Raw genomic sequence first — 27,622 nt, forward strand, 5'->3', positions numbered from 1 at the left:
AAGCTATTAGAGGAAGTTACCAAATCATTAGAAAGTTGAGTCAGTTCTTTAGAAACCGAACTGATTTCCTACAAAAACAATATACTTGTAGCCTACCTAACTCATGCCCAAATATAGCAGTAAAAACGCTGTAGACTCCAGCATCGTACTCCGAGCCCTCTCAGGGGACATTCAAAATGGATTCTAACTTGAGATGACAGGAACCATGTCCTACTGCTGTAACCCTTTCAATACTGTCTCCTCAACAGAATAATTATTAGAACCTGGATAAAGAGTTGCAGCCATCTGAGGCTTGGGTGAAGGACAATGGAGAGAGAGCACAGAGTCCTCTGAGGTCCTTTCTGCTACATCAGCTTCTAATTACATTTCTCATACGGCCCTGAGAGTTGCCCACATATTCCCAGTTCTCCTACCTTGACCTGTCCGTTCTGCCAACAGTTTGTCTCCTCTCCCAGGCCACTAACATGAAAAACTAGAGTTACTCTCTAGTCTCCAAGTCTGTGGAAAGTACAGTCCTTTGCAGCAGCGGTTTTCAATTTTTTGTGTGTGTGACTAAGACTCATAGTAATAGAAGTATTTTACACCATAATTAAATAAATACATACCTAACTGAAACAAAAGTTTTATGGAACAAAACTCAACATACTATGTGATATGCTCAATGATAATTTCTGTTCCATTCTAGTGTATTAAAAGATGTTAGTCACAGCTCACTAAATTGATTTCATGACTGTTTTACAGGTTACATCCCATTGTTTGAAGAACTCAGTTTAAGGTTTTTAAAAAAGAGTCCAATAATAAAATTTAAAAAAATTTTAAACTAACGAATAAAGGAAAATTCACAAAATTTCTAAAAGTCTCACTCTACTGGACATTTAGTTTGCTTTGCCTCTTTAGGTGTTGAAACTCATTCGTACATTTGGAAAATTCTCCACCTTATAATACCTGAGGAGGCAGGGCCCTTCTCCTACTGCAAAACACTCCCATTCCACTATCCAAACCCCCTCTTTCTCTGTCCCCTGGAAGTGAGGATTTAGTACAACCTTACAGGCCCTTGGTCTGGAGCAAGAGTTCATCTGGCAGCATAACTTACTCTTGACCGCAGACACCATGGTACAACGGTGTACACTGTCTAGTGCCAGAGGCTGCATCCAGTGTCATCTGCAAGGACAGCAGTGTCTGCACCCACATGGTGTTTGGTGGTGGGATTTTAGCCACGGTCATTGTGCCCAGGTTCCTTCGATTCTTGCTTTGTCTGTGTCTTATTCTCCAGCTAAAAGCAATTCTCCTCCTGTTTAAATCTGCATAGTGTAAGTTGATTTCTCTTGTTTGCAATCAGTTGCAATCCATTTCCCTAAGGTTTAATTAAACATTAGGGATTTTAGCTCTGCTTTATGCAAAAAAAAATTTATCTTGGCAATTCTCTGAAAAATCTGCATTAGAAGTCCAGGGAAGAGAAGGTTGGGGAATTCTGAGAAGTGAAAGTTTAATTGGGAGATTGAGAATGTGGCTTGCTGGTGAGACATTAAGTTGAGGGAGAACTCATCTTGGAATTTCCCACTTTTCTTTTCCAACTAGCTTCCTCATTATTTCCCTTCTTATTGTCAAAAACTCGGGGGGTACTAAAATACCAAGATTCAGAGTGGAGGAAAGGAAAGGCAGTCATAGGCAAAGAAAGGAAAGGGAACCCAAGTTGCCCATTAGGGAATAAAAGCAAGCTGTTATGGTCACTCCTGGAGATAGACTTTCACATGCAAGAGGGCAGTCCTGGGTATGTATGAGTAGAGAACTATACAGGAAGCTAAAATACATTATTACCCATGAGCATTTATCTGAGTGTAATTTATTATTATTAAATAACATAAATAATTAAAATTATTATTACAGTATTTTGTCGACACACTGTGATATCCAGTTTAATGCTTCCCAATCAAGAGCTAGATTAACAGTATAAATTCTCCTGGTTGATTCATCCAGGTGGTACTCAATTTCTGTACCCCAAGTACAAAGATGCAGGTTTGTTAGGGCAAACACTCATTAAATTCCATTGTTGCTTTCTTCTTTGAAACATTATGTTTTGACACTTCAACTGTCCTCATTTCACAAGAGATTTCAGACTAAATGTTTTGTGTATAAATCTAGTGCAATATGTTGAAAACTTTAATTCACACCCCAAATATCACTGGGCTACCAAATCTGCACTGGATTAATGCACATGTGTAAATGTGATGACTCTTTATGCTTGCTTCTAAGCTAAATGAGCACAAATATGTTCTTGTAGCAAATAAGTGCTTTTGAAATTTCTAATGAAACAAACATGAAATACCAATAAATTCACAAAAAAGCAGAAAAAAAAAGATGCTGTAACAAATAATTTCATTTCAACTTTGACTAATTTATCTCAGGCAGTGGACATATAGGTACAATTAATATAAATATTGTTTTAATATCTAAATATCAATTTTAATATTTAAAAAATTTGGAAAGGTAATATTTACTGGCATTCATCTCATGAGTTTCTATTTAAGAAAAATACAGTCTTAGAAATACTTATTTTCTTAGAAAATTTTCTTTTCCTAAAACTTTTCTTCACCTGCATTGTTATAATGAGATATAGATGTAAGGCACAGATTTTGTTCATGTGGATTTTCATGCAGTAGAGATTTTGAACAGTATGAATAAATTATCAAAAAGTATCACCTGTCGTTTCGGACTTGAGTATAATTAAGGCTGTTCTGCCTATGTTTGCCGCTGTTCTGAGATGTGAAGAGACAGAATTCTTGGGGACATCATCTAGTTTATTCAGTAAAGTATTAAAGTTTGGAAAGAATAATTCTTGCTCATGAACCAAATGCTAAAGGTAGCTCCCAGAAACTGACAGATAAACTTATCTTCACAAATAGTCACATAATCAAAAATGAGAAGGAAAATACTTAAAAATTTTAAAGTAAGAACAAATAGTTTTAATCTTTGATCCAACTGATAAAAAATAATTAAGCATTTGTCACATTTAAAGATCTTCATAGGTTTTTGAGTGCTACCTGTTTTAGGAATGGTAAGTGCAGAATCTAAGCCTGTTTAGAGTTAAGAAAAATGAAAATGAAGTAAATTCTATTTCTAGAAGAGTCATAAATTAACTTTGGAAATTATTTCGGGAGATTAATTACCTGTGTGGCTATGGCTAACCAGCTTCTCTGGGTCTGCTTTTCCTCATTTGTGAGTCCTGAGCCAGTTGGTGTTACCCTAATACCTGATAAGACTAAACAATACCTGATAATATAATGCAAAGAAAGAAAGAATGGATCATATTTACTAGAAACTTAGGATGTGCCACACAGTGTAGTTCTTTATGTTGTCTCATTTAAGGTCCATAGTAGTCTTGGTGGTAGGTGTCTAATGTAAAACACAAAGAAGCCAAGTAACTTTGCCATGTGACGCGAAGCCTAGGTGAAACCCAGGTTGTATCCCCTACACTTTGGTATGAGAAAGTTCAGAAAAGCTCACTTCAAATATTACTTCCTTTAAAAAGATTTCTCTGACTCTCCCAAGCAGCTCAAGAAATCTTTCCTTTTGCCCCTCAATACACTTTATTATTTCATCCATTATATAAACCATCATACTAGTTGCTTCCTTCCTGTCCATCTCTCTTTCCTGAGAGGGGACTGTGATATTTCATGTTGTATCCCCAGAATCTATCAATATATGCTACACAGTAGGTACTAAATGTATATCCATTTAAATAAATGAATGGCATATTTAACATTTTTCTATGGAAGTAAAAGGTAGTAGGCTGACCATCAATTTAAATAAAATAAGACAGTCACCCAATACCAATAACTTGGCTCTGCTTTGACAAGCAGAGCAGACAGGAGTTCGATTGAGCACTGGCGTGAGGAGTGCTGCTACATAGTCCATCTGGGCCAGTCCAAACCATACATGAGTGAAATCAACAGCAGAGCAATGTGTTTCTCTTCTTAAGAGCTGCCTAGTATAGTAAGACATAGCTAACCTGAGTGCTCCTGTGTCTGCATCCTGACAGGTGTGGACTTCTTTCTCAAGATAAAAGATTTGTTTGGAAATGTCTTCACTTGCTGAGCAAAATGGTCCACCAATGTCAAGTGTCCCTTATTAGTTCTCTTAGAATTTATACTTTCCTGTAAATGCATCTTCTTCAAGAAGAGCCAATCTTCCCTCAGTAGATGAAATGCATTTGAGTGAAGCATGCAATTTTGCTGCTCCAGCTTAAGTTGCTTGTACTCACAGAATTACCATTAGGGTGGATAAAATAATAATGTTTAATTAAATTACTTTATAATGATAATATATTTATAATTATACATATTAAGAATAATCATATTTAGGTGAGAAGTTAAACAATACATAAGAAACAAATTGCTTAATAGCTTGGTAATTTATCTTACTTATTAATGTATTTGGAATATACAGGAAAGAAAAAAAGATAAGATAATGGCAAACCTACAGCTTTCATTGACTCAAGGCTTTCATTGTTTCATATTGTCATATTTCAACAATATGAAAAAGATAATGGACTTTAGTTTCATTAATAACATTTCTGATCCTTCACTGAATAGTTTACATTTTACAAAGTAGGTTCTGATACATTAACTCCTTAAAACTTTACAGCTGCCTCCTATGGAAGTTTTATTCTTAGTTACAGGAAAAAAAAAAAAAGAAAATCCATTGAATAATGGAGTCAGCATATATGATACAGCATTATGTTAATATTCTTAAAAGCTTTAAAAAAGTAAAGAGCAGGATTTTCATAAAATAGTTTTTCAAAGAAAGTGAAAAGAAAAATAAATTTTACCATAGATGCTAAATAATTATATAGCAAAAAGGAGCAGGACTAAGTGTAGGTAGTTATGAAAGTAATTTTGTTATATAACACTCAATAATAACATTTTCATTGGAATAGTTTTTAAATAGATTTCCTATTCATTCAAAGCTAATTCCTTGATATAATATTCTCTTTATTCTGGAAAAAAGGAAAGCTGACAATCTTTTGGAATTACAATATAATATAAGTACTAATCTCTCTGTACATCAAAAATTTAACAGCTAGTACACAGAGTTGTGGGTACTTCTTGAAAGCAATAAAAATGGTTTTGAGAGGGAAAAATAAGAGTATATCTAATTTTTAGTGATAAGGAAATCCTGTGAAGAAGACTTCTGCTTCTGGTTAAGATAGACTAATATGATTGGATTAAATCTCACATCTGAAACAACTTAAAAACTGGACAAAGTATATTAAAAAATGATTTTCAAGACATTGGACATCCAGCAATGAAGAATAGTAATCCTTGAGTTATAAGGAGTAAATGAGATGAGCCCAATAGTTGTGCCAGCTTATTGACTGGAAAGAGTTCCAGGGCACAGAATGAGAAGGGAGAGCAAGGTGGAATCTGGCCGTCTCTCTGAGTTGAAGAGATGGAGCTCAGAATCCTGGGAGACCAACATGGTTAGAGGTTGCAAGGCATAGTATCAGGGAGGAGAGAGATGCCCAGAGTAACTCTGAATCTGTAGAGGGTAGTACTTAAAATTTCAGCTGAGTTCAGATCAGTGAATGCATGTGAATAAAGTATTGAGGTTGGGGAATGAGCCAATCAAAAGGATATGAGGGAGCAATATGCAAAGCTTACTCAGGACCAGGAATACTTCCTATTTCGACTATCCAGAGTGGAAAATCTCATTATTCACAGGGCATTGGGTAGAGAAAGTGTTTTATCTCAGTAGTGGGGCAAACTTAGCACTAAAATAATCTTTGCTCTAGTTCTGCCTAACAAAGCTTAAAACAGGTTTCCAAAAAATCAAACTTTATTTGTGTTTCCTAACTGCATCCCAGAAAACAGGTCAATACTTAAAGAAATACAAAAATATTCAGCACTAAATAAGTTAAACTCACAATGTCTAGCATCCAATCAAAAATTACCAGGTATGCAAAGAAAAAGGAAAATATGACTGATTTTCAAGAGATAAATCAATCCATTGAAATTGATACAGAAATTATATAAGTGATGGAATTAATAAGGATGAGTTAAACAATAACTATAATTGCATTCCATATATTCAAGAAATTAAAAGACAGGCTGAGTATATTAAGTAAATATATAAATATATAAAATATATAAACATTATTAATGTTTATATTAATATCAAAGTAGAGTTAAGAGGAAAGAATATTATCAAGGTCATTTAATATGATAAAAGTATTGATGCATCGAGAGGACATAACAATGCTCAATGTTTATTCATCTACTAACAGAGTTTTAAAACACATGAAGTGAAAATTGATAGAATCACAAGGAGATATAGATAAATGCACAAATATAAAGATTTCAACACCCCTCTTCAATAAATTGTAGGACAATTAGTCAGAAGATCCGTTATGCCATAGAAGATGTGAATAACACTGTCAATCAACTTGACCTAATTGACATTTATAGAACTCTCCATCTACCAATAACAGAGGATACATTATTTTCAAGTGTCCTTGGAACATTCATAGATCATATTCTGGGTCATAAATCGAGTCTTAGTAAATTTAAAATCATACTAAGTGTGTTCTCTAACCACAATGGAATTAAATTTGAAATCAGTAAGAGAAAGGTATCTGGAAAATCTCCAAATATTTAGAAACTAAACAGCAACTTTATAAAATACCCATGAGTCAAAGAATAAAAAGGGATCAGAAAGTATTTTAAATAGAAGGAAACTAAAAACACAACATTTCAAAATTTGTGAGATGCACTAAAGCAGTACTTAGTAGAAAATCAAGGCCCTGAGTTCCACCTTAAGAAACTAATAAAGAAGACCAAATCAAACTTCAAATAAATGGAATAAAGAAAATAATAAACATCAGATAGGAATTCATATATAGGCTCATCTGGATAATCCAGGATAATCTCCCCCATATCAAGATCCTTAACTTAATGACATCTGCAAAATCCCTTTACCATGTAAGGTAGCATAGTCACAGGTCCTGGGTATTGGGGACTTGGACATCTTTGGTGGGCCATAATTGTGCCTACCACAATATGTAATACTATGAACAACCTTATACCAACAAATTAGGCAATTTAGATGAAATGGACACATTCATTTAAAAAACAATCTACAAAGGCATAATGAATAAAAATAGATAATCTAAGTAAACCTATATCTACTAAAGACATTGAGTAGTTGTAGTTATGAAACTTCTCATAAAGAAACTTCCAGGGCAGTATCACTTTACTGAAGAATTCTATCAAACATGTAAGAACAATAACCAGAAAACTGAAAAAAAAAATACTTCCTAACTCATCCCATGAGGAAGGTATTACCCTGATACCAAACCGATAAAGAAACTATAAGGAAAGAAAGGAAGGTAGAGACCACTATTGCTCATGGACAAAGGTGAAGAAATTCCTTACAAAACATTAGAAAATCAAATTCAGAAATACATAAAAAGGAAAATATATCATGACTAAGTGAAGCTTATCCTAGGAATGCAGTGTTGGTTTTTACGTAAGAAAATCAATGAAAGTAGATTTAAAAACAAATGCCATAAGATCATCTCAATACATGCAAAAAAGCACTTGACAAATCTTTTTTTTTTACTGAATTACCATTTTATACCTGTCATATTGGCAAAACAATTTTTTATATATAAATCAGGTTCTTATTAGTCATCAATTTTATACATATCAGTGTATACACGTCCATCCCAATCGTCCAATTCATCACCCCACCACCCCCAGCTCCCCATCGCTTTCAAACCTCTTGGTGTCCATACATTTCTTCTCTACATCTGTCTCTCAATTTCTGCCGTGCAAACCGGTTCATCTGTACCATTATTCTAGGTTCCACATACGCATTAATATATGATATTTGTTTTTCTCTTTTTGACTTACTTCACTCTGTATGACAGTCTCTAGATCCATCCACACTCAACAAATAACCCAATTTCATTCCTATTTATAGCTGAGTAATATTCCATTGTATATATATGCCACAACTTCTTTATCCATTTGTCTGGCAATGGGCATTTAGGTTGCTTCCATGACCTGGCTATTGTAAATAGTGCTGCAATGAACACTGGGGTGCAAGTGTCTTTTTGAATTATGGTGTTCTCTGGGTATATGCCCAGTAATGGGATTGCTGGATCATATGTTAATTCTATTTTTAGTTTTTTAAGGAACCTCCATACTGTTCTCCATAGTGGCTGTATCAATTTACATTTCCACCAACAGTGCAAGAGGGTTCCCTTTTCTCCACACCCTCTCCAGCATTTGTTGTTTGTAGATGTTCTGATGATGCCCATTCTAACTGGTGTGAGGTAATACCTCATTGTAGTTTTGATTTGCATTTCTCTAATAATTAGTGATGTTGAGCATCTTTTCATGTACTTCTTGGCCATCTGTATGTCTTCTTTGGAGAAATGTCTATTTAGGTCTTCTGCCCATTTTTGGATTGGGTTGTTTGTATTTTTGATATTGAGCTGCATGAGCTGTTGATATATTTTGGAGATTAATCCTTTTTCCGTTGATTCGTTTGCAAATATTTTCTCCCATTCTGAGTGTAGTCTTTTCATTTTGTTTATGGTTTCCTTTGCTGTGCAAAAGCTTTGAAGTTTCATTAGGTCCCATTTGTTTATTTTTGTTTTTATTTCCATTACTCTAGGAGGTGGATCAAAAAAGATCTTGCTGTGATTTATGTCAAAGAGTGTTCTTCCTATGTTTTCCTCTAAGAATTTTATAATGCCTGGTCTTACATTTAGGTCTGTAATCCATTTTGAGTTTATTTTTGTGTATGGTGTTAAGGAGTGTTCTAATTTCATTCTTTTACATGTAGCTGTCCAGTTTTCCCAGCACCACCTATTGAGGAGACTGTCTTCATTACTGTAGCTTTGTAGTATAGTCTGAACTCAGGGATTCCTCCAGCTCCGTTTTTCCCCTCAAGACTGCTTTGGCTATTCGGGGTCCTTTGTGTCTCCATACAAATTTTAAGATTTTTTCTTCTAGTTCAGTAAAAAATGCCATTGGTAATTTCATAGGGATTGCATTGGATCTATAGATTGCTTTGGGTAGTATGGTCATTTTCACAATATTGATTGTTCCAATCCAAGAACATGATATATCTCTCCATCTGTTGGTATCATCTTTAATTTCTTTCATCAGTGTCTTATAGTTTTCTGCATACAGGTCTTTTGTCTCCCTAGGTAGGTTTATTCCTAGGTATTTTATTCTTTTTGTTGCAGTGGTACATGGTAGTGTTTCCTTAATTTCTCTTTCACACTTTTCATCATTAGTGTATAGGAATGCAAGAGATTTTTATGCATTAATTTTGTATCCTGCAACTTTACCAAATTCATTGATTAGCTCTAGTAGTTTTCTGGTGGCATTTTTAGGATTCTCTATGTATAATATCATGTCATCTGCAAACAGTGACAGTTTTACTTCTTCTTTTCCAATTTGTATTCCTTTTATTTCTTTTTCTTCTCTGATTGCCGTGGTTAGGACTTCCAAAACTATGTTGAATAATAGTGGTGAGAGTGGGCATCCTTGTCTTGTTCCTGACCTTAGAGGAATTGCTTTCAGTTTTTCACCATTGAGAATGATGTTTGCTGTGGGTTTGTTGTATATGGCCTTTATTATGTTGAGGTAGGTTCCCTCTATGCCCACTTTCTGGAGAGTTTTTATCATAAATGGGTGTTGAATTTTGTCAAAAGCTTTTTCTGCATCTATTGAGATGATCATATGCTTTTCATTCTTCAATTTGTTAATATGGTGTATCACATTGATTGATTTGCGTATATTGATGAATCCTTGCATCCCTGGGATAAGTCTCACTTGATCATGGTGTATGATCCTTTTAATGTGTTGTTGGATTCTGTTTGCTAGTATTTTGTTGAGGAGTTTTGCATCTATGTTCATCGATGATATTGGTCTGTAATTTTCTTTTTTTCTAGTATCTTTTTCTGGTTTTGTTATCAGGGTGATGGTGGCCTCTATAATGAGTTTGGGAGTGTTGCTTCCTCTTCAATTTTTTGGAAGAGTTTGAGAAGGATGGGTGTTAGCTCTTGTCTAAATGTTTGATAGAACACCTGTGAAGCCATCTGATCCTGGACTTTTGTTTGTTGGAAGATTTTTAATCACAGTTTCAATTTCATTACTTGTGATTGGTCTGTTCATATTTTTAATTTCTTCCTGGTTCAGTCTTGGAAAGTTATAACTTTCTAAGGATTTGTCCATTTCTTCCAGGTTGTCCATTTTGTTGGCATAGAGTTGCTTGTAGTAGTCTCTTAGGATGCTTTGTATTTGTGTGGTGTCTGTTGTAAATTCTCCTTTTTCATTTCTAATTTTATTGATTTGAGTCCTCTCTCTCTTTTTCTTGATGAGTCTGGCTAGTGGTTTATCAATTTTGTTTATCTTCTCAAAGAACCAGCTGTTAGTTTTATTGATCTTTGCTACTGTTTTCTTTGTTTCTATTTCATTTATTTCTGCTCTGATCTTTATGATTTCTTTCATCCTGCTATCTTTAGGTTTTCTTTGTTCTTCTTTCTTAGTTCCTTTAGGTGTAAGTTTAGATTGTTTATTGGCGATTTTCCTTGTTTCTTGAGGTAGGCTTGTATATCTATAAACTTCCCTCTTAGAACTGCTTTTGCTGCACCTATAGGTTTTGGATCGTCATGTTTTCATTGTCATTTGTCTCTAGGTGTTTTTTGATTTCCTGTTTGGTTTCTTCAGTGATCTCTTGGTTATTTAGTAACATATCGTTTAGCCTCCATGTATTTGGGTTTTTTTACGTTTTTTTCCCTGTAATTCATTTCTAATCTCATAGCGTTGTGGTCAGAAAAGATACTTGATATGATTTCAGTTTTCTTAAATTTACTGAGGCTTGATTTGTGACCCATAATGTGATCTATCCTGGGGAATGTTCCATGAGCACTTGAGAAGAAGATGTAATCTGCTGTTTTTGGATGGAATGTCCTATAAATATCAATTAAATCTATCTGGTCTATTGCATCATTTAAAGCTTGTGTTTCCTTATTAATTTTCTGTTTGGATGATCTGTCCATTGGTGTAAGTGAGGTGTTAAAGTCCCCCACTATTATTGTGTTACTGTCGATTTCCTCTTTTATAGCTGTTAGCAGTTGCCTTATGTATTGAGGTGCTCCTATGTTGGGTGCATATCTATTTACAATTGTTATATCTTCTTGTTGGATTGATCCCTTGATCATTATGTAGTGTCCTTCCTTGTCTCTTGTAACATTCTTTATTTTAAAGTCTATTTTATCTGATATGAGTATTGCTACTCCAGCTTTCTTTTGATTTCCATTTGCATGGAATATCTTTTTCCATCCCCTCACTTTCAGTCTGTATGTGTCCCTAGGTCTGAAGTGGGTCTCTTGTAGACAGCATATCTACCGGTCTTGTTTTTGTACCCATTCAGTGAGTGTGTCTATTGGTTGGAGCATTTAATCCATTCACGTTTAATGTAATTATCGATATGTATGTTCCTATGACCATTTTCTTAATTATTTTGTTTTTGTTTTTGTAGATCCTTTTCTTCTCTTGTGTTTCCCACTTAGAGAAGTTCCTTTAGCATTTGTTGTAGAGCTGGTTTGGTGGTGCTGAATTCTCTTAGCCTTTGCTTGTCTGTAAAGCTTTTGATTTCTCCATCGAATCTGAATGAGATCCTTGCTGGGTAGAGTAATCTTGGTTGTAGGTTCTTCCCTTTCATCACTTTAAGTATATCATGCCACTCTCTTCTGGCTTGTAGAGTTTCTGCTGAGAAATCAGCTGTTAACCTTATGGGAGTTCCCTTGTATGTTATATGTTTTTCCCTTGCTTCTTTGCCATTTAATTACTATGTGTCTCAGCATGTTTCTCTTTGGGTTTATCCTGTATGGGACTCTCTGCACTTCCTGGTCTTGGGTGGCTATTTCCTTTCCCATGTTAAGGAAGTTTTCAACTATAATTTCTTCAAATATTTTCTCGGGTCCTTTCTCTCTCTCTTCTCCTTCTGAGACCCCTATAATGCGAATGTTGTTGTGTTTAATGTTGTCCCAGAGGTCTCTTAGGCTGTCTTCATTTCTTTTCATTCTTTTTTCTTTATTCTGTTCCACAGCAGTGAATTCCACCATTCTGTCTTCCAGGTCACTTATCCGTTCTTCTGCCTCAGTTATTCTGCTATTGATTCCTTCTACTGTAGTTTTCATTTCAGTTATTGTATTGTGCATCTCTGTTTGTTTGATCTTTAATTCTTTAGGTCTTTGTTAAACATTTCTTGCATCTTCTCGATCTTTGCCTCCATTCTTTTTCCGAGGTCCTGAATCATCTTCACTATCATTATTCTGAATTGTTTTTCTGGAAGGTTGCCTATCTGCACTTCATTTAGTTGTTTTTGTGGGGTTTTATCCTGTTCCTTCAGCTGGTACATAGCCCTCTGCCATTTCATCTAGTCTATCTTTCTGTGAATGTGGTTTTTGTTCCACAGGCTGCAGGATTGTAGTTCTTCTTGCTTCTGCTGTCTGCCCTCAGGTGTATGAGGCATCTAAGAGGCTTGAGCAAGTTTTCAGATAGGAGGGACTGGTAGTGGGTAGAGCTGGGTGTTGCTCTGGTGGGCAGAGCTCAGTCAAACTTTAATCTTCTTGTCTGCTGATGTGTGGGGCTGGGTTCCCTCCCTGTTGGTTGTTTGGCCTGAGGCAACCCAACACTGGAGCCTACCTGGGCTCTTTGGTGGAGCTAATGACAGACTCTGGGAGGGCTCATGCCAAGGAGTACTTCCAAGAACTTCTGCTGCCAGTGTCCTTGTCCCCATGGTGAGCCACAGCCACCCCCACCTCTGCAGGAGACCCTCCAACACTAGCAGGTAGCTCTGTTTCAGTTTCCCCTGGGGTCACTGTTCCTTCCCCTGGGTCCCAATGTGCACACTACTTTGTGTGTGCCCTCTAAGAGTGGAGTCTCTGTTTCCCCCATTCCTGTCAGATTCCTGCAATCAAATCCCACTAGGCTTCAAAGTCTGATTCTCTAGGAGTTCCTCCTCCCATTGCCATGCCGCCAAGTTGGGAAGCCTGACGTGGGGCTCAGAATCTTTACTCCAGTGGGTGGACTTCTGTGGTGTAAGTGTTCTCCAGTTTGTGAGTCACCCACCCCGCTGTATGAGATTTGATTTTATTGTGATTGCGCCCCTCCTACCACCTCATTGTGACTTCTCCCTTGTCTTTGGACGTTGGGTATCTTTTTTGGTGAGTTCCAGTGTCTTCCTGTTGATGATTGTTCAGCAGTTAGTTGTGATTCTGGTGTTCTTGCAAGAGGGAGTGAGAGCACGTCCTTCTACTCCACCATCTTGGTTCTCCTCCCACTTGACAAAATCTAACATCCCTCTGGATAAAAGCTTGCGCTGAACTAGATATAGATGAGAATTTCCTCAACTTGGTGAAAGGTAGCAATCAAAAATCTACAGTTAACATCACACTTAATGGTGAAAGACTTAAATGTTATCTTCCTAATATCAGAAATGAGACAGAGTTGTCCTCTCACTACTTCTATCGAATATTGTACTTCAAATTCTTGGTAGCACAGCAAAGTAAAACCAAAGAAATAATAAAGGCATCCAAACTGGAAAAGAAGAAGTAAATCTATGTTTATTCATTGATGACATGATTATCTGTACGGAAAACCCAATGGAATGTGCAAAAAAGTTATTGTAACTAATAAATGAGTTTAGCAACAGTTCCAGGGTATTAGATTAACATATGCAAATTGATGGTATTTCTTTATACCAAGAAAGAAAAGTCAGATATTGAAAAATTTTATAAATACTGTATATAGTAGTATCAAGGTTATCAAATGCTTATATAAATCTGACAAAAGCTGAGCTGTAACTGTGCAACAAAAACTACCAACATAATGTTGACAGATGTTAAAGAAGACTGAATAAATGGAGAGATATATTGTGTTACTGGATTCAAAGATCAGTATTGTTAAGATGTCTATTCTCTCCAAATTATTCTATAGATCCAGTGCATTTGAACAAAAATCTCACAGACTTTATTTGTAGAAACTGACAGACTTATTTTAAACTTCAAATGGAAATGCAAATGATATAGAAAAGCCAAAGCAACTTTGAAAAAGAAAATTAATGTTTGAGGATTAATGATGTATTTTAAGATTATAGCTAGAGTAATGAAGATACTGAAAAAATTCTGTACCAGTACACAAATGGATCAATGGAACATAATAGAGATTACAAAAATAGAACCATTCATATATAGACAACTGATTTTCAACAAAGTTGCAAAAGAAATTCAGTGTAGAAAGAAGTCTTTTTAACAAATGGTGTTGGAATAGATATCAGTATACCCAAAAAATGAAGTTAAATCCATACACTGCACTGTATAAATTATTAACTCAAATGGATCATAAATATAAAACCTAAAACTCGTATTTGTCAAGTAGAAAGTATAGGAGGAAACTTTTTTTGTGAAACCTCAGGCAAAAGACTTTTAAATGGGGTGTAAAAGGCATGAACCATAAAAGAAAAAAATGGTAAATAAGACTTAAACAGAATAAAGTACTTTGAAAGACATTCTTAAGAAATCCGAGGGGGAAAAGCAGACAAACTGAAGCCCAGGAGAAAATATTTGCAAAGCACATATTGATAAGGACCTTTTGTCCAGAATATATATAAAAAGAGCTCTCAAAACTCTATAAGAAAACAAAAAAAATCCATGCAAAATAGGCAAATGATTTGGATAGACATTTAAGCTGTATGAAGGCAAATTAGCACTTGAAAAGTAGCTCATTATTACTCATTAGGGATATAAAGTCAAAACCACAGTGAGATATTTCTACACAGATATTAGAATGTCTAAAATGAAAATATTTTAGCTTACTAAGTGTTGATCAGGCTGTAGAGCAACTGAAACTCTCATTCACTGTTAATGAGAATAAAAAGTTGTCCTAGCACTTCGGAAAACATTTTGGGAGTTTCTTTGAAAGTTAGATAGATCCTTACCCTATGACTCAGCTATTCCACCCCCAGCTATTTATTCAAGAAAATTGAAAGAATATGTCCAGGCAAATATTTGTACAATAATGTTCATAGCAGCTTTACTTATAATGACCAAACACTGGGAAAACACTAAAATTTCATTAAAAGGTGTGTGGATAAACAAGTTGTAGTATATCCATTCAATGTAATACTACTTATCAATATAAAGAAATAAACCATTTCTTTTTGTTTTTAATTGGGGTATAGTTCTTTTACAATGTTGTGTTAGTTTCTACTGTACAGCGAAGTGGAGTTCCCTGTGCTATACACCAGGTTCTCATTAGTTATCTATTTTATACATATTAGTGTATATATGTCAATCCCAAGCCATTTCTACTTGCAGCAAAATAAGTTAATCTAAAAATAATTATGCTGAGTGAAAGAAAACAGACCAAACAAAAGTGCACATTATATGATTCATTTACATGGAATTCTAGAAAATGCAAATTAATATATAATGATAGAAGGAACTGTCAGGATTTGCTTGGGTACAGGGGTAGGGCTGGTGTGGTGGGGAGTGGCAGGAAGGAGGGATTCAAAGGAGGACACTTTGAGGGTTGATGATGTGTTCATTATCTTGACTGTGGTGATGATTTCTTAGGCATATACATATGTCAAGACATTAAATTTTACACTTTGAGTTTGTACTGTTTCTAATTATTATATATTATACTTCAGTAAAGTTGTTTGAAAAATAAGATATTCTCAAGAAACTCTCTGAGTCACCTAAAGAGCATTTAAATTTGACTAATAATAATATTTATTATTGATATTAGTGAAAGAATATACATACATGCATACATATATATGTGTGTGTATATATATATGTATATATATATATATATATATACACATAAGCTAATTCTGAATTATTTACCTTGTCATGAAGTTAGAAGAAACAAAAAGAACCCATATATTACTTGTGAATGCCTCAGTTGTAGATACTTCTGTATATGCACGTTGATGAACCTCTATTTTTAGTCTAGTGAATAAGCATGCTTTTACTTTTTTTTCCAAAATCTTCTGCAACCAAGTCTGAGCAGGTGTCAAACAGTTCATGAAAGCACATCAGAAAACAATCTACTGGCTTTGCTTAAAGCAGAAGAGGAGCTGCTGAAGCAAGTAGGATAGTAAATGGGTGGGTTAGCCTTCGACCGGTGGTTTAAATAAACCCTAGCAAGAAAATAATTTGTATTTTCTAGTCCTTTTATTCTATCTTCTAAAATTTGTTGAACCAGTCTTTTAACCCTCAAATGCATTTTTAAATAATTAAGTTGCTTTAAGAAAAAAATCCTCATTCATATTTACTAATCCCTTCCTCATTCTGGCTCCATAATGAAGCTCCAGTAATCCCTATATTTACTCCACCCTTCTCCTAATCTAGTGTGAGGAAATATACCAAGCATTGAGCCTGGGAAGAAAAATGTTGGACTCTTTGAAAAGTTTCCATTTTGCTAAATGAGGTCCCTGCCTCCTCCTGCACCTTCCCCTGCTCCACCTTGACCCTGTGCTAATTCTCCTGTTTTATATTAAAAGGATAGATTGACCTTTAAATTCTATTTGCAGCTTAATGTTGCCCTGCTCCCTCAGTTGGATCTGCCCCTTCCCTGCCTCTGGCAGCAATACTGCTGGATTAATTGTCTTACACACATTCTAGTATTTGTGTGACAGCCTCTGGAAGGTACAAGGGCAAGCTTGAGGTATTGGTAGCAATACAGGGAGATGCAAAAGGCAAAACAAAACAAAAACAAAAACCTGAAACATTAAAGAACTTCTCAATAGCTCAGCAAATCATCTTTTAGTAAATTAAATATTGGTGAATGTGTCACTCATCAAATTGACCTTCAGCACATTGGTAGTTTCAGGATCCATCAAATGTAAGAGTCAGTGGGGGATGGCCAGTTGCAGGAGTTGAAAGACCCACCTACCAACCTGCTGATGTTAGAGCCTGAGGACTTCTAGGGGAGAGGCCCAGCAGTGAGTGCCAGCAGTGACATTTCTGTCACATGTGGGCTGAGGGCCCCTCAGATATCAGGCAGAATCACTCATCAGTCTTCCAGTAGGTGCTCGCTGTTAAAGGAGGGCAGGCTGGTCCCCTTGGTGTTCTGCTGATTAAATGAAGGCAAGGAACTACTCAAGTTTCTTATATGCTTGAGGTGGGCCTACATCCCTCCCATTCCACCTGATACTACAATTGACCATTGTGGTTATGTGAATACAGGATTATCACATCATATATCCTAATCCTTTAGTCTTAATATTGAGGCTGGTGAAGGAGAGGTGCAACCAGTTAGGACTCTGTGGGGTAGTGATGGGAGGGAATGGTGCAGGCCAGGGTTCAGTCTTGGGAGAAAGGAAAAGAAGGCAGAAGTTTTCCTGGGGTATTAGCTTGGTCTCTAAACATCACCCAAGGAAACTCTTCTTTATTTAATGGAAGGTCCAGGTAGGATGGTTATGGAGATGTGAGAGCTATTGCTTATGCCTACCAAGACTCCCTGATGTGTATGGACCTGGAGAATGTATGCCTTATTGGCTATGGTTATCTATTTCTGATTTACCTACTTTGAGCCCTTTTATTTGCCATGCAGCTTCTCTAAATCTTGGCCTGCTATTAGAGTAGCCTCAATGACATTGAGAAGGATAAAAAAATGTTACAATGAAGAATATGTACTTAGTAAATGCCTGGAGAGAATTAGACTATGCTAACTTTGTCCCACTGAAGTAAATAATACACTAGGTGATACAGCACTGAGGAACCCCTCAGTTTACAATTTTCTCTGCATTTGTTATTGGCATAGGAGGAGGTACCATTTAGAGCTGTATAAGTACATGGAATTTTTGAAAAGGGCCCACCAAGAGAAGAATATGAATTAGAATTCTTTAGTCTTATCATGTGATCTTGGAAGCCAGAGGACATAAAGACCTGAGTGTGACAATCTGAGGATTTTTCATATTAGGGGGTTGAATTGGGCAACCTTTGCTAATATGAGTGTAAAGACTTACATGTAAGACTGCTGAGACCAGATTCCAGTGTACTTGGGGTTGAAGAGCAGGTAAGAAAACTATTTAGTTCACCTGGTCTAGATGACAAGGTCAGGTGGGTATCGCCAGCTGACCCTGAAGCCCAGATTGTATGCTTAATTTCACTGGTGATCTACCAGTATTATGCCAGGGCGCAGGGAGAGCGCCATTCATAAGCTTCCCTGGTGAGAAATGACTTAATTAACATTCCCTCTAGAGCCTTGTCAAAGATGGTCCTGAGTTGCATGAGGCACTCCTGTGCCTAAGCTTTGACAAATTATGTGGTCAGATGGCAGCAGCGAGAGCTAACCGTGCTTCTGCCCTCCCCTGGGTAAATCCTCTAGCCAGAGGTTCTGTCAGCGTGTCATTGCCAGAACTCGTGTCTCTTGTATTCTGATCTTTAAACAAGGGTGTCCGTCACTGTGTTTATTCTGGTTCTCATTTTGTTGAAACTGAGCCACAGAAACTGGCATTGACTGTCTGTTGGAAACTCACAGCTGTGATGGAGTAGCAGGCTTTCTACATCTGTTATTGGGTATCTTTCATTAACAGTAAAATACGTAATCAAATCTGTATTCTATTCATGAAATTTCCACATTGAGAAAGGTCCATATTAGGCCTTTTGTAATCTTTCTAAGGGTTCAAAAGCTGATTTAAAGAGTCGACAAGTTTTTCCTGTTGGCTTGCATCAGAAATTCCTTGTCTGTAATCTGTAGGTTTTCATTTGGTATTATATTATGCAGTTCATGGATATCAACTATTAACCAAGGCAAAATTTGTATGTACCTCCTGTAGCAAATAAGAACACACATTCTTATGATAATTTGGAGAACAGTATCTCTTTGAAGTGTGGCCTGGATTTAGAGGCCACATTGCTGCCATATTTCTCAACTCTGAAAAGGTCTGGTAATTTAATTTAGCTTTTGTTTTAAATATGTTTTTCTAATTTACTGTATGATATAGGCTGGAAATTCAGTATCATCAAAATCATAAAACATATGAATTTTGAATTAAATAGTATCATGGAAAGTAAAAGAAAAATTTACATTTGATAGGCATGAAACACTTCCATAATAGCGTTACAAAACAGAACAAAAACCTTTACAATATATAACATGAACTAACTTGTACGTATTTGTGTAAATATGATACATATTCCCTGATATTTCCAATTTAATGAAAGCCGTTAGTAACTGCTTTTGTACTTCCCAGATAATTTCATACACTGATGGTGAACATGCCAATGATACAGCTGATATGGAGGGTAAATTGGCAATATCTAGAAAAATCACAGATATGTTTACTCTTTCACTCAGCAATCTCATTTCTAGGAAGTTATCCCAAAGTTACACTGGCAAAAGTATATACTATGTGCACATGCTCATTAACTGTAACAATATTTGTAATGGCAAAAGACTGAAAACAAACCCATCAGCAGAGAGTAGGTTGTGATAATAGCACACAATGGAGTATATGCAACCACACACACACAAAATGAGGATTTCTGCATAATGACAGATTGTAATCACAGGGACACATTAGGTGGAGGAAGCAAGGTGCCGATCAGTGTATACGGTAAGCTACATTTCATCATCAATAGTGACGTGCTATTTCAGGACAACTAGGTATTATGTTTATCTTGATGTACTACAACCTAAAGTACATAGAATCACCTATAGTCTCCCCCAGAATGTTTAACCTGAGCCTCATCAAGTCCTTAAGTCTAATTCCCAGTTTATTTGGAATACAGGGGACAAAGGAACATGTTAAAGGAGACATGGGGAAGCATCAGACCAGTGCAGAAGTTGGGACACTCTGCAAGACCACTGGCCTTTAACTAGAAAATGTCTTGGGAAAAGATACAGTGGTTGTGATAAGGTCTATTCAGATTAAAAGAGAAAGAGCTTGAGTTGATCCTGGTTTAGACCAACCAACTCTAAAAAACATTTTGGAAGGAATCAACTATGGACTAAGTATTAGATAGTACTAAAGAATTATTGTTAATTTTATCTGATGTAATTATTGTATGGCGAGTAGGTAGGGAAACATCCTTTTTTCAGAGATACCCAGAGGTATTTAGGGTAGAAATACTCTATGTTGTCTGTAATTTAAATACTTCAGGAAAAAAATAGTTGGAAAAATTGGGCAGAATGTTAACAATCATGAAACCTAGATGATGAGTATATTGGGGAGGATATTGTGAAACCAAGTCCCCTAAAACCAAGTTGCCTTGCCAAGTCTGTGATGAACCTTTCAATCAAAAACTTTATTTTCGGGCTCCCCTGGTGACGCAGTGGTTGAGTCCGCCTGCTGATGCAGGGGACATGGGTTCGTGCCCCGGTCCGGGAAGATCCCACAAGCCGCGGAGCGGCTGGGCCCGTGACCCATGGCCGCTGAGCCTGCACGTCCGGAGCCTGTGCTCCGCAACGGGAGAGGCCACAACAGTGAGAGGCCCGCGTACCACAAACAGAACAAAACAAAACTTTATTTTCTTTCTTGCCCTGCCCTTGTTCCTCTCAGGATTGAGGAGTAGCAAAGAAAAGGGAGGATTGAAACTAAGTAGAACCCTGCAGGGCCTTCCTGGGTAAAAAAGCCCCTCCATGTCCCCTCTATATTTGTAGAAAAAGGCTTTGGTCTTCTAGGCCTTCCCCAAGTTCCAAAGAGCAGACTCAAGCAGTTACTAATTAGAGAAGTGGGGGAATGCAGAAACACAGGAAAAGCAGTGAAGCAAGAAAAGTATGATAGCTTGAAAAATAGTTCAGCAATGAAAGAGTCCTAGTTCCTCCTGAAGGGATATGTGTAATAATCTGATACATATCTTTGAGTTGTTCTGTAGAACCTAAGACCCTCACCCAGGGAGAGGATGGGGACTACACACTCACCACGGGCCGTAGACGCCAGACTGATCGGAATCAGAAGGCTGATAATTGAGATTTGCAAAACATCACCCTGTTACCTCACCACCAGCCCATCAAAGAAAGTCCATGAGCTGATCAGGTACCCTACAACCCTTACCCCTAAGGTCGACATTAAAAACCCTTCCCTGAAAGTCAACAGGGAGTTTGGGTCTTTTGAGCATGTTCTCCTTGCTTGGCGTCCTGCAATAAATACTGAAATTTCTCTCACCTCAACCAGGTGTCAGTAGGTTGGCTTTGCTGCATTTGGGCAAGTGGACCCGAGTTTGGTTTGGAAGCAATATTTGTATTATTTCTATCTTTATGTATGTTTGAAACTTTTCACTTAATAAAAAGCTAAAAAATGAAACCTAAACAAAGAAACAGCAACTGAGGTGTTGCCTGGTCCCATCCTCTCTTGGTCGATGACTGGGTACAGGCAAGAGCTGTAGCAGCTGCCTTGCTTTTCTAAGTAGAAGGCACAGGTTGAAGTCTGCAGAGTCATGCCAGCTCTGGACCACCTACCTGCCCAGGGAGAAATGATTATTATAATTAAGGCTTTGGTGGAAATTTTTAATTTTAAGTGTTATAAATTTGCAGGATGTGTCAAGAAATAAGATATACGCTCTGAATCTCAGAAGTCCCACTCTCCCTGCCCATACCTTCTAGACTAAATCTTAGACCTTATCAGATATGCAAAAATAGGGGCCCATGGAACAACTCACTGCAATATTCAGTACATTGTTAATTCCTAATAAATGCTGCCAAAGACTTTCTTCGATTTATCTCATTAATGATCAGATGACCTGCCTCCACATAGGTGGCTTATAAAATAGAAATGAGGCTTACACTGAGGACTCAGAGTCAGTGATAAAACTTTATATAAACATCTTTTCCAAATAGTACATGTCACCAGCACTGAGGAAGGGGAAGTTATCATAAACAGAAGTATCCAGATGTATGCAAACTGTTTTTAAAAGCCATGAATAAAATATGAGTGTAAAATGTCTTGGCAGAATTCTGACTGGCATGACTTTCTAGGCATAGTTTGTATTCTGTGGCAAAAATGATAATTATATATTTAATTTGTTTGGGAATTGTTACCCAGACCATTATTACTGAATCACTTATTTGGTGCTATAAAAATTTTATATTTCAGGAAGTGTTTGGTGTATCTAAGACATGTGGTAATGTTAATACCACCCAACTCTCTAACAGGAAGCCTCATCTTTAATGTTGAGTTCGCTTCATGAGTCCTTGTGAGGAATACTATCGTGGGCAATAATTGTTCATTAATACAAACAAACAGATTGTAGGATGAGTAAGCTTCCCATTAAAAACCGAACTCCGATCAGAGAGTAAAACAGTAATTAAAACCTGAACAAAACCCTGTTCTTGGACAGAATTTTAAAGTGGATGAGTCTTACTTACAGTCAGCATTTCTCACTCTCATTTCACCATCTCTCTTCCTCATATACTCCACTCCACCCCAGCCCCTTCCCCAAGTGCCAGCTGCAGTGTAGGAACTCAGTGCTTCTTGGCCCAGCGCAAATACCTGTTATGGTATTTTGGTGCCAATGTAGCATCATCTGGGGCCTTTCTAAACCTCTACCTTCTTCCCCAAACCTCCCATAATCCAAAATGTGACTGCTGTAGGATTTCATCAGAAAACATATGAACACAAGTAACTGATCTTCACAAAGTAAAAATTTTCAACTTACAGTGCTAAAATCCTATGGGCATAAGTCATGGCTCATCATATGATGCTTTGTTTCAGTTTTACTTTGATCTACTCACTAAACAATTCATCCCCAACGTAACTGAGGGTAAAGAGTGGGGTGGGAGTGGGTTAGAGAGGAAAGTCAAATCGGAAATGGGAAAGGGGTAGAGTAGAGCATATTTGGACTGAAAATAAAGCAAGATTTTTCTTTTACATGGGGCTAATGTAGGAATACACACAATACTTCTAGCTGTCCCAAGATGATCATTGATTCCTTCTTTGTGGTGAGATTTCAGGCATGGAATTGGCCTTAGCCAATATAAATTTTGGCAACATATGTTTTTAGTTCTCCTAATAAATCAAACTGTCTCACATTTATGGTGCCAAATATTTTCTCAGCTCACTTATATCAATAGTTGCTAAAAATTTTGTTCCATGACCTGGGATGATGTTAGGAGGTCCGTGATATGAAAAATCAGTGTAACACATGAGTTTTTCATGAAGTTAATTTTATTTATTCTCAAAGACTGTCTTTTATTATAATGGTATTCCCTTCCTTCTTTAATGCTGAAATAAATTCTTCCCTTTATGAAATAGTGGTGACAGTAGATGGTAATTGTTTTAATGTGTGCTTAATGTTTTTAATTTTACACATTAAAAAGATGGCAAACCTATGTTTTGTTACTCATTTTCCAGTAGAGGTGGACAGATTTTACTTGTATTGGAATTCAAAAGTCTGAGACCAACTGCTCCATATTCTATTCTCTGCTTCAAATATTGTTTTCTTGGAGGTGACTGATTCAGACTAGATCTAGGAGAGAAAAGCATAGAATGTCAAAGATGCTTTTCAAGCTGTAAACTAACTTCTCAGTTGTAAACTACTGGGTACTAATACTTTTCTTTAAATGGAAAGGTGTTTCTGAATTGAAAAGCCCAGAGTTTCCAAATAAATTTAGAAAGCATTTTCTTGATCTACACAAAAGTGTTTTAAAGGCTTGTCTTTCTTTTGGGCTCTTCACTGTGACTTCAAAGTAATCATTTTCAGATTATTAAACCAGTCTGCCTTGGAGTTATCAGTTTTTTCTTTATGAGGAAATCTGAGGTTAGCTAGAACCCAGTTGCAGAACATAAGACTGAAGGAGGAAAAGCTGACAAAGTGAGGCAATGCTTAATCATTTCAATATGTGCAATTAACCATTTATACACTTCTTGAAAGCAGAGAGCTGGGATGGTGGTATGTGAAAGAAAAAAATGTGTAATTAAACACCCCTCAGTTTATCTTCAGTAAAATTTCACCATTGTCTAAAATTTATTGTTATTTGCAATTACCTGTTTCAGCTCCTCTTTGCCCTCCCCCCTTTTGGAATCCTTAGTTTGAAGTTCTGTTCATTTTTTAAAATTATTTCAATGGAAAAAAAATATTTTATGCTTTTAAAAAATATATGGATGTGGGTATGGACTTAAGCTCCCACATCAATCAGTACTGGAAAATTTTATAAAAGGCAGTATCAGGGCTTCCCTGGTGGCGCAGTGGTTGAGAGTCCGCCTGCTGATGCAGGGGACACGGGTTCGTGCCGCGGTCCGGGAAGATCCCACAAGCTGCGGAGCGGCTGGGCCCGTGAGCCATGGCCGCTGAGCCTGCGCGTCCGGAGCCTGTGCTCCGCAACGGGAGAGGCCACAGCAGTGAGAGGCCACAGCAGTGAGAGGCCCTCGTACCGGGAAAAAAAAAAAAAAGCACTGTCAAGGCACTCTAAGGATAGAATTCTAGTATAAATGTCAATACCAACCTACTGATATAAGTTTTCACAAATACTTTTTGTAGAACGGCAAACCAACTTTGTGATGTTTCATGAACAAAGAGTTCAAATATTGCTTGATCTGTCCAATTCATAAATATCTTTTTTGTTGTTGCCTGTCTCCCTGTTCCCTGCCTCCCCCCTGCCCCCTACGGCAGTTTTGGGGTTTTTTCTTTAATTCTTCCCCTCGCCTCTCTAGCCTAGTTTCCTTTATTGACTATTTATTGAATGAATGAACTCCCCGACCCTGTTCCAGCAGCCTGGTTCCCCTCGACCCCATGCCATGCGACTTTCCCTCCTGGGAGTCCGATCGCAGCACACTCGCCGGGGGGCTGGACGTGCCGTGCGCCAAGGGAGGAGCCGGCGAGGGGGCCAGAGTCGCTCAAGCGGCCGCGGTCTGAGCAGGGGTTGGCTGGGAGCCTGGAGGCGGGCGGGAGGCGGGCAACAGCTCCGCCGTGGCTCGGAGGAGAGCTACACCGGCTCCAGAACTCTCGGAGCGGAGCCGCGGCCGGCGTAGAAGGCAACTCTTCCAGAGGGCGCGGCGGTCACCTGGGAGCCCCGCGGGGACCCGACGTGCCCGAGGGGAGCTCCCGGGCGCTGGGCTGCGGCTGCGGCGCGGGGCGGCGCTGCGGGGCCCGGATCCCACGAGACCTGGGACACCCGGGACGGAGGTGTGGCCGCGTCACCCTGCGCGGTTTGTGGTTGATCAAGCCGGGAAGCCGGTGCGTTTCTAAGCAGTCGCCACCCCAGCTTCTCTCAGCTCGAATTCAGCCTCCAAGTTGCAGGCACCGGAAAGACTACCTCGACGAGGAGGGCATCTGCCCCTGACTGTGGTGGGGTTTGCTCAGGGGCTTAGAAGGCACCGGGGACTGACCCAACCAGCCCGGGGAGGGCTGGCAGGCGCCTGAGAAAGCCGCAGGGCGTGGGCGGCCGTCGGGGTTCGGAGGCGAGGGGGCTGTGCTTGATTCATAGATCCCGAGGCCCTGAGCTTATCTCATGGGCTGTCTGCTCATCCACCAGTTGTCCCACGCCTGATCCCCGGCACTCCTTGGGGCGACTTCTGTGCAAACTTCTGATTCTGTTTCGCAAGATTCCCTTCTTCCCGGAAAGGTTGGGACGAGCTGCAGGTGCTAGCCTTGCACGTTGCGGACCAGGTGTCTCCGAGGAGAGGTGCACCTAGAAGAGGACAATGGCAGGGCCGGGATCAGAGCTGCCTTCTGGCCCTGTGGCCCCCATGCTCTTGTCATGGCTAACAGGACTAGGGGCTGGAATGGTCTTCCTGAGCTTCATGCAGAAACTCCTGTACCCTTACTTCTGGGACGACTTCTGGTACCTGCTGAAGGTGGTACACTGTGGACTTCGGTTGGAGATGTACAGACTGAAAGGGGAGCTGGTCACTGTCCTGGATAAATTCCTGATGCATGTCAGGAAGCAGCCTCAGAAACCTTTCATCATCTATGAGGGAGACATCTACACCTATCAGGATGTGGACAAGAGGAGTAGTAGAGTGGCCCATGTCTTCCTGAACCATTCCACGCTGAAAAGGGGCGATACCGTGGCTCTGCTGATGAGCAATGAGCCCGATTTCATTCACGTGTGGTTCGGCCTGGCCAAGCTGGGCTGCGTGGTGGCCTTCCTCAACTCCAACATTCGCTACGTCTCCCTCCTGCATTGCATCCGCAGCTGTGAGCCCAGGGCCCTCGTGGTGGGTGCAGGTAGAGTATGGGGTGTGGTCGGCTTGTGCAGAATGGCAACCCTGCCTCCTACCCCTACCCCCTCATTTTTTTGTTAGAACCAATTCACAACTAATATTCTGGGTGTGTGATGAAGTGTGCATGTTAAGGGTACAAAATAGTTTCATAATTCTATGCCAATGGTTTAATTCCCCCTCTCCCACTTCAATCACTTACTCTGTTGTAAATTACTAATTATTAGCACAGCTTTTGAAGACTTCTGAAATCTCTGCTGCTTATTATTTTAGCGAAGGCGGGGGGGGGGGGCAGGGGGGAGGGGTAGGGGCGCGCATTTTACCTTTCTTGATACCTTCAGTGAGTGCAAGAACGCAGAGATATAGAGTTTGGTAAGTTCTAAATTTTGTCAGATCTGACAAGATTATTTGACGAGGAGGAAAGTGATCCTGATTTCATTGTGGAACACATACTGCCTCGAATAGTAACATTATCCGGGTTGACTGCCTTTGCAGAAAAAACATGTTTAATCGCAAGTGCATGAATGCCAGTCTTCATGTCTGCTCTTATTTTGCACTGCCTGCAAGCTAGGATTTGCCTGGCAAGGTTGGGCTCCCACCTCACAGCCAGTGGCGGGCTCTTGGCAGACTCTCAGCTTCTCTCTCTCCCTTCTCCCACCCCAACCTGTGCATCATTTTCTTTATTTCAGTAAGTGCTAACCTTCTTCCCGCTCCCCTTCGATTTAGGCTTTGCATAAATATACTGACAGTGAACTACAAAGAAAAGTCTTTGGTTGAGTGCCTAACTAATGAAGGACCTAGTAAGATGGGTTGCATAACAAAGTGGAAGTGCAGTATGAAAACTGATGCTTTGGTATAATCTAAGTGGTTTATGCTTATGCTTCTTGCATGGGGGTAGGAAGGTGGAGCATGAGGAGGATCATGGCAAGGACCTCAGTGAAAATATTTAAGTATTTTAGGTTAATAGATATATACTGACACCTCATATAGAAGTTTTAGATTCACAGAGAAGTATAGGGGGAAAAATCTACATTTCTACACCAGTGGTGTCTAAAGTACAGTACCTTCCGTGTAACCTTTATTATATAATAATTGCACATCACATGAAAATGAATTAGGCAGTATATAGTAGAAAGGTTAGTTATTCAAGGCTTTCGCTTTTGCTTGTTCCAGTTCTCCTTCCAGCTCAGTTTGTGACATGATGAAATAGCTAAAATGCTTACTCTTTTTATTTTATGATGATATTTTTTTTCATAGAAAGGCATTTTGTTTTAAATGTAGCAGTGTGTACATGTCAATCCCAAACTCCCAATCTATCCCTTATTACTCTTAAGCACTGATTTTATCTTATGTTATAGGAGTGGAGAAGCCAGAAGGCCTCTATTGTGTATTTTTGTTCTTTTTCTTTTTTCCATTCAACAGTAAT

General features: G+C 38.3%; 1 protein-coding gene across 6 annotated transcripts in view; it reads left to right on the forward strand.

The window, feature by feature from the left end:
- The first annotated feature begins 24,974 nt into the window (after positions 1-24,974).
- The window catches only part of SLC27A6 (solute carrier family 27 member 6), a 64,158-nt gene continuing 61,510 nt past the window's right edge, over positions 24,975-27,622 (forward strand). For 3 of the 6 annotated variants that reach the window (XM_019924350.3, XM_019924348.3, XM_073802472.1), the window contains exon 1: positions 24,976-26,203. In XM_019924350.3, coding sequence (XP_019779909.1) covers positions 25,678-26,203 — 526 coding nt within the window. In that variant the 5' untranslated portion in view covers positions 24,976-25,677. Of the gene's footprint in view, positions 26,204-27,622 lie in introns of all 6 variants that reach the window. The other 3 variants (XM_019924351.3, XM_019924349.3, XM_019924347.3) reach the window with 3 other exon arrangements.

Source organism: Tursiops truncatus, chromosome 3, assembly GCF_011762595.2.
Source record: "Tursiops truncatus isolate mTurTru1 chromosome 3, mTurTru1.mat.Y, whole genome shotgun sequence".
Taxonomy (NCBI): domain Eukaryota; kingdom Metazoa; phylum Chordata; class Mammalia; order Artiodactyla; family Delphinidae; genus Tursiops; species Tursiops truncatus.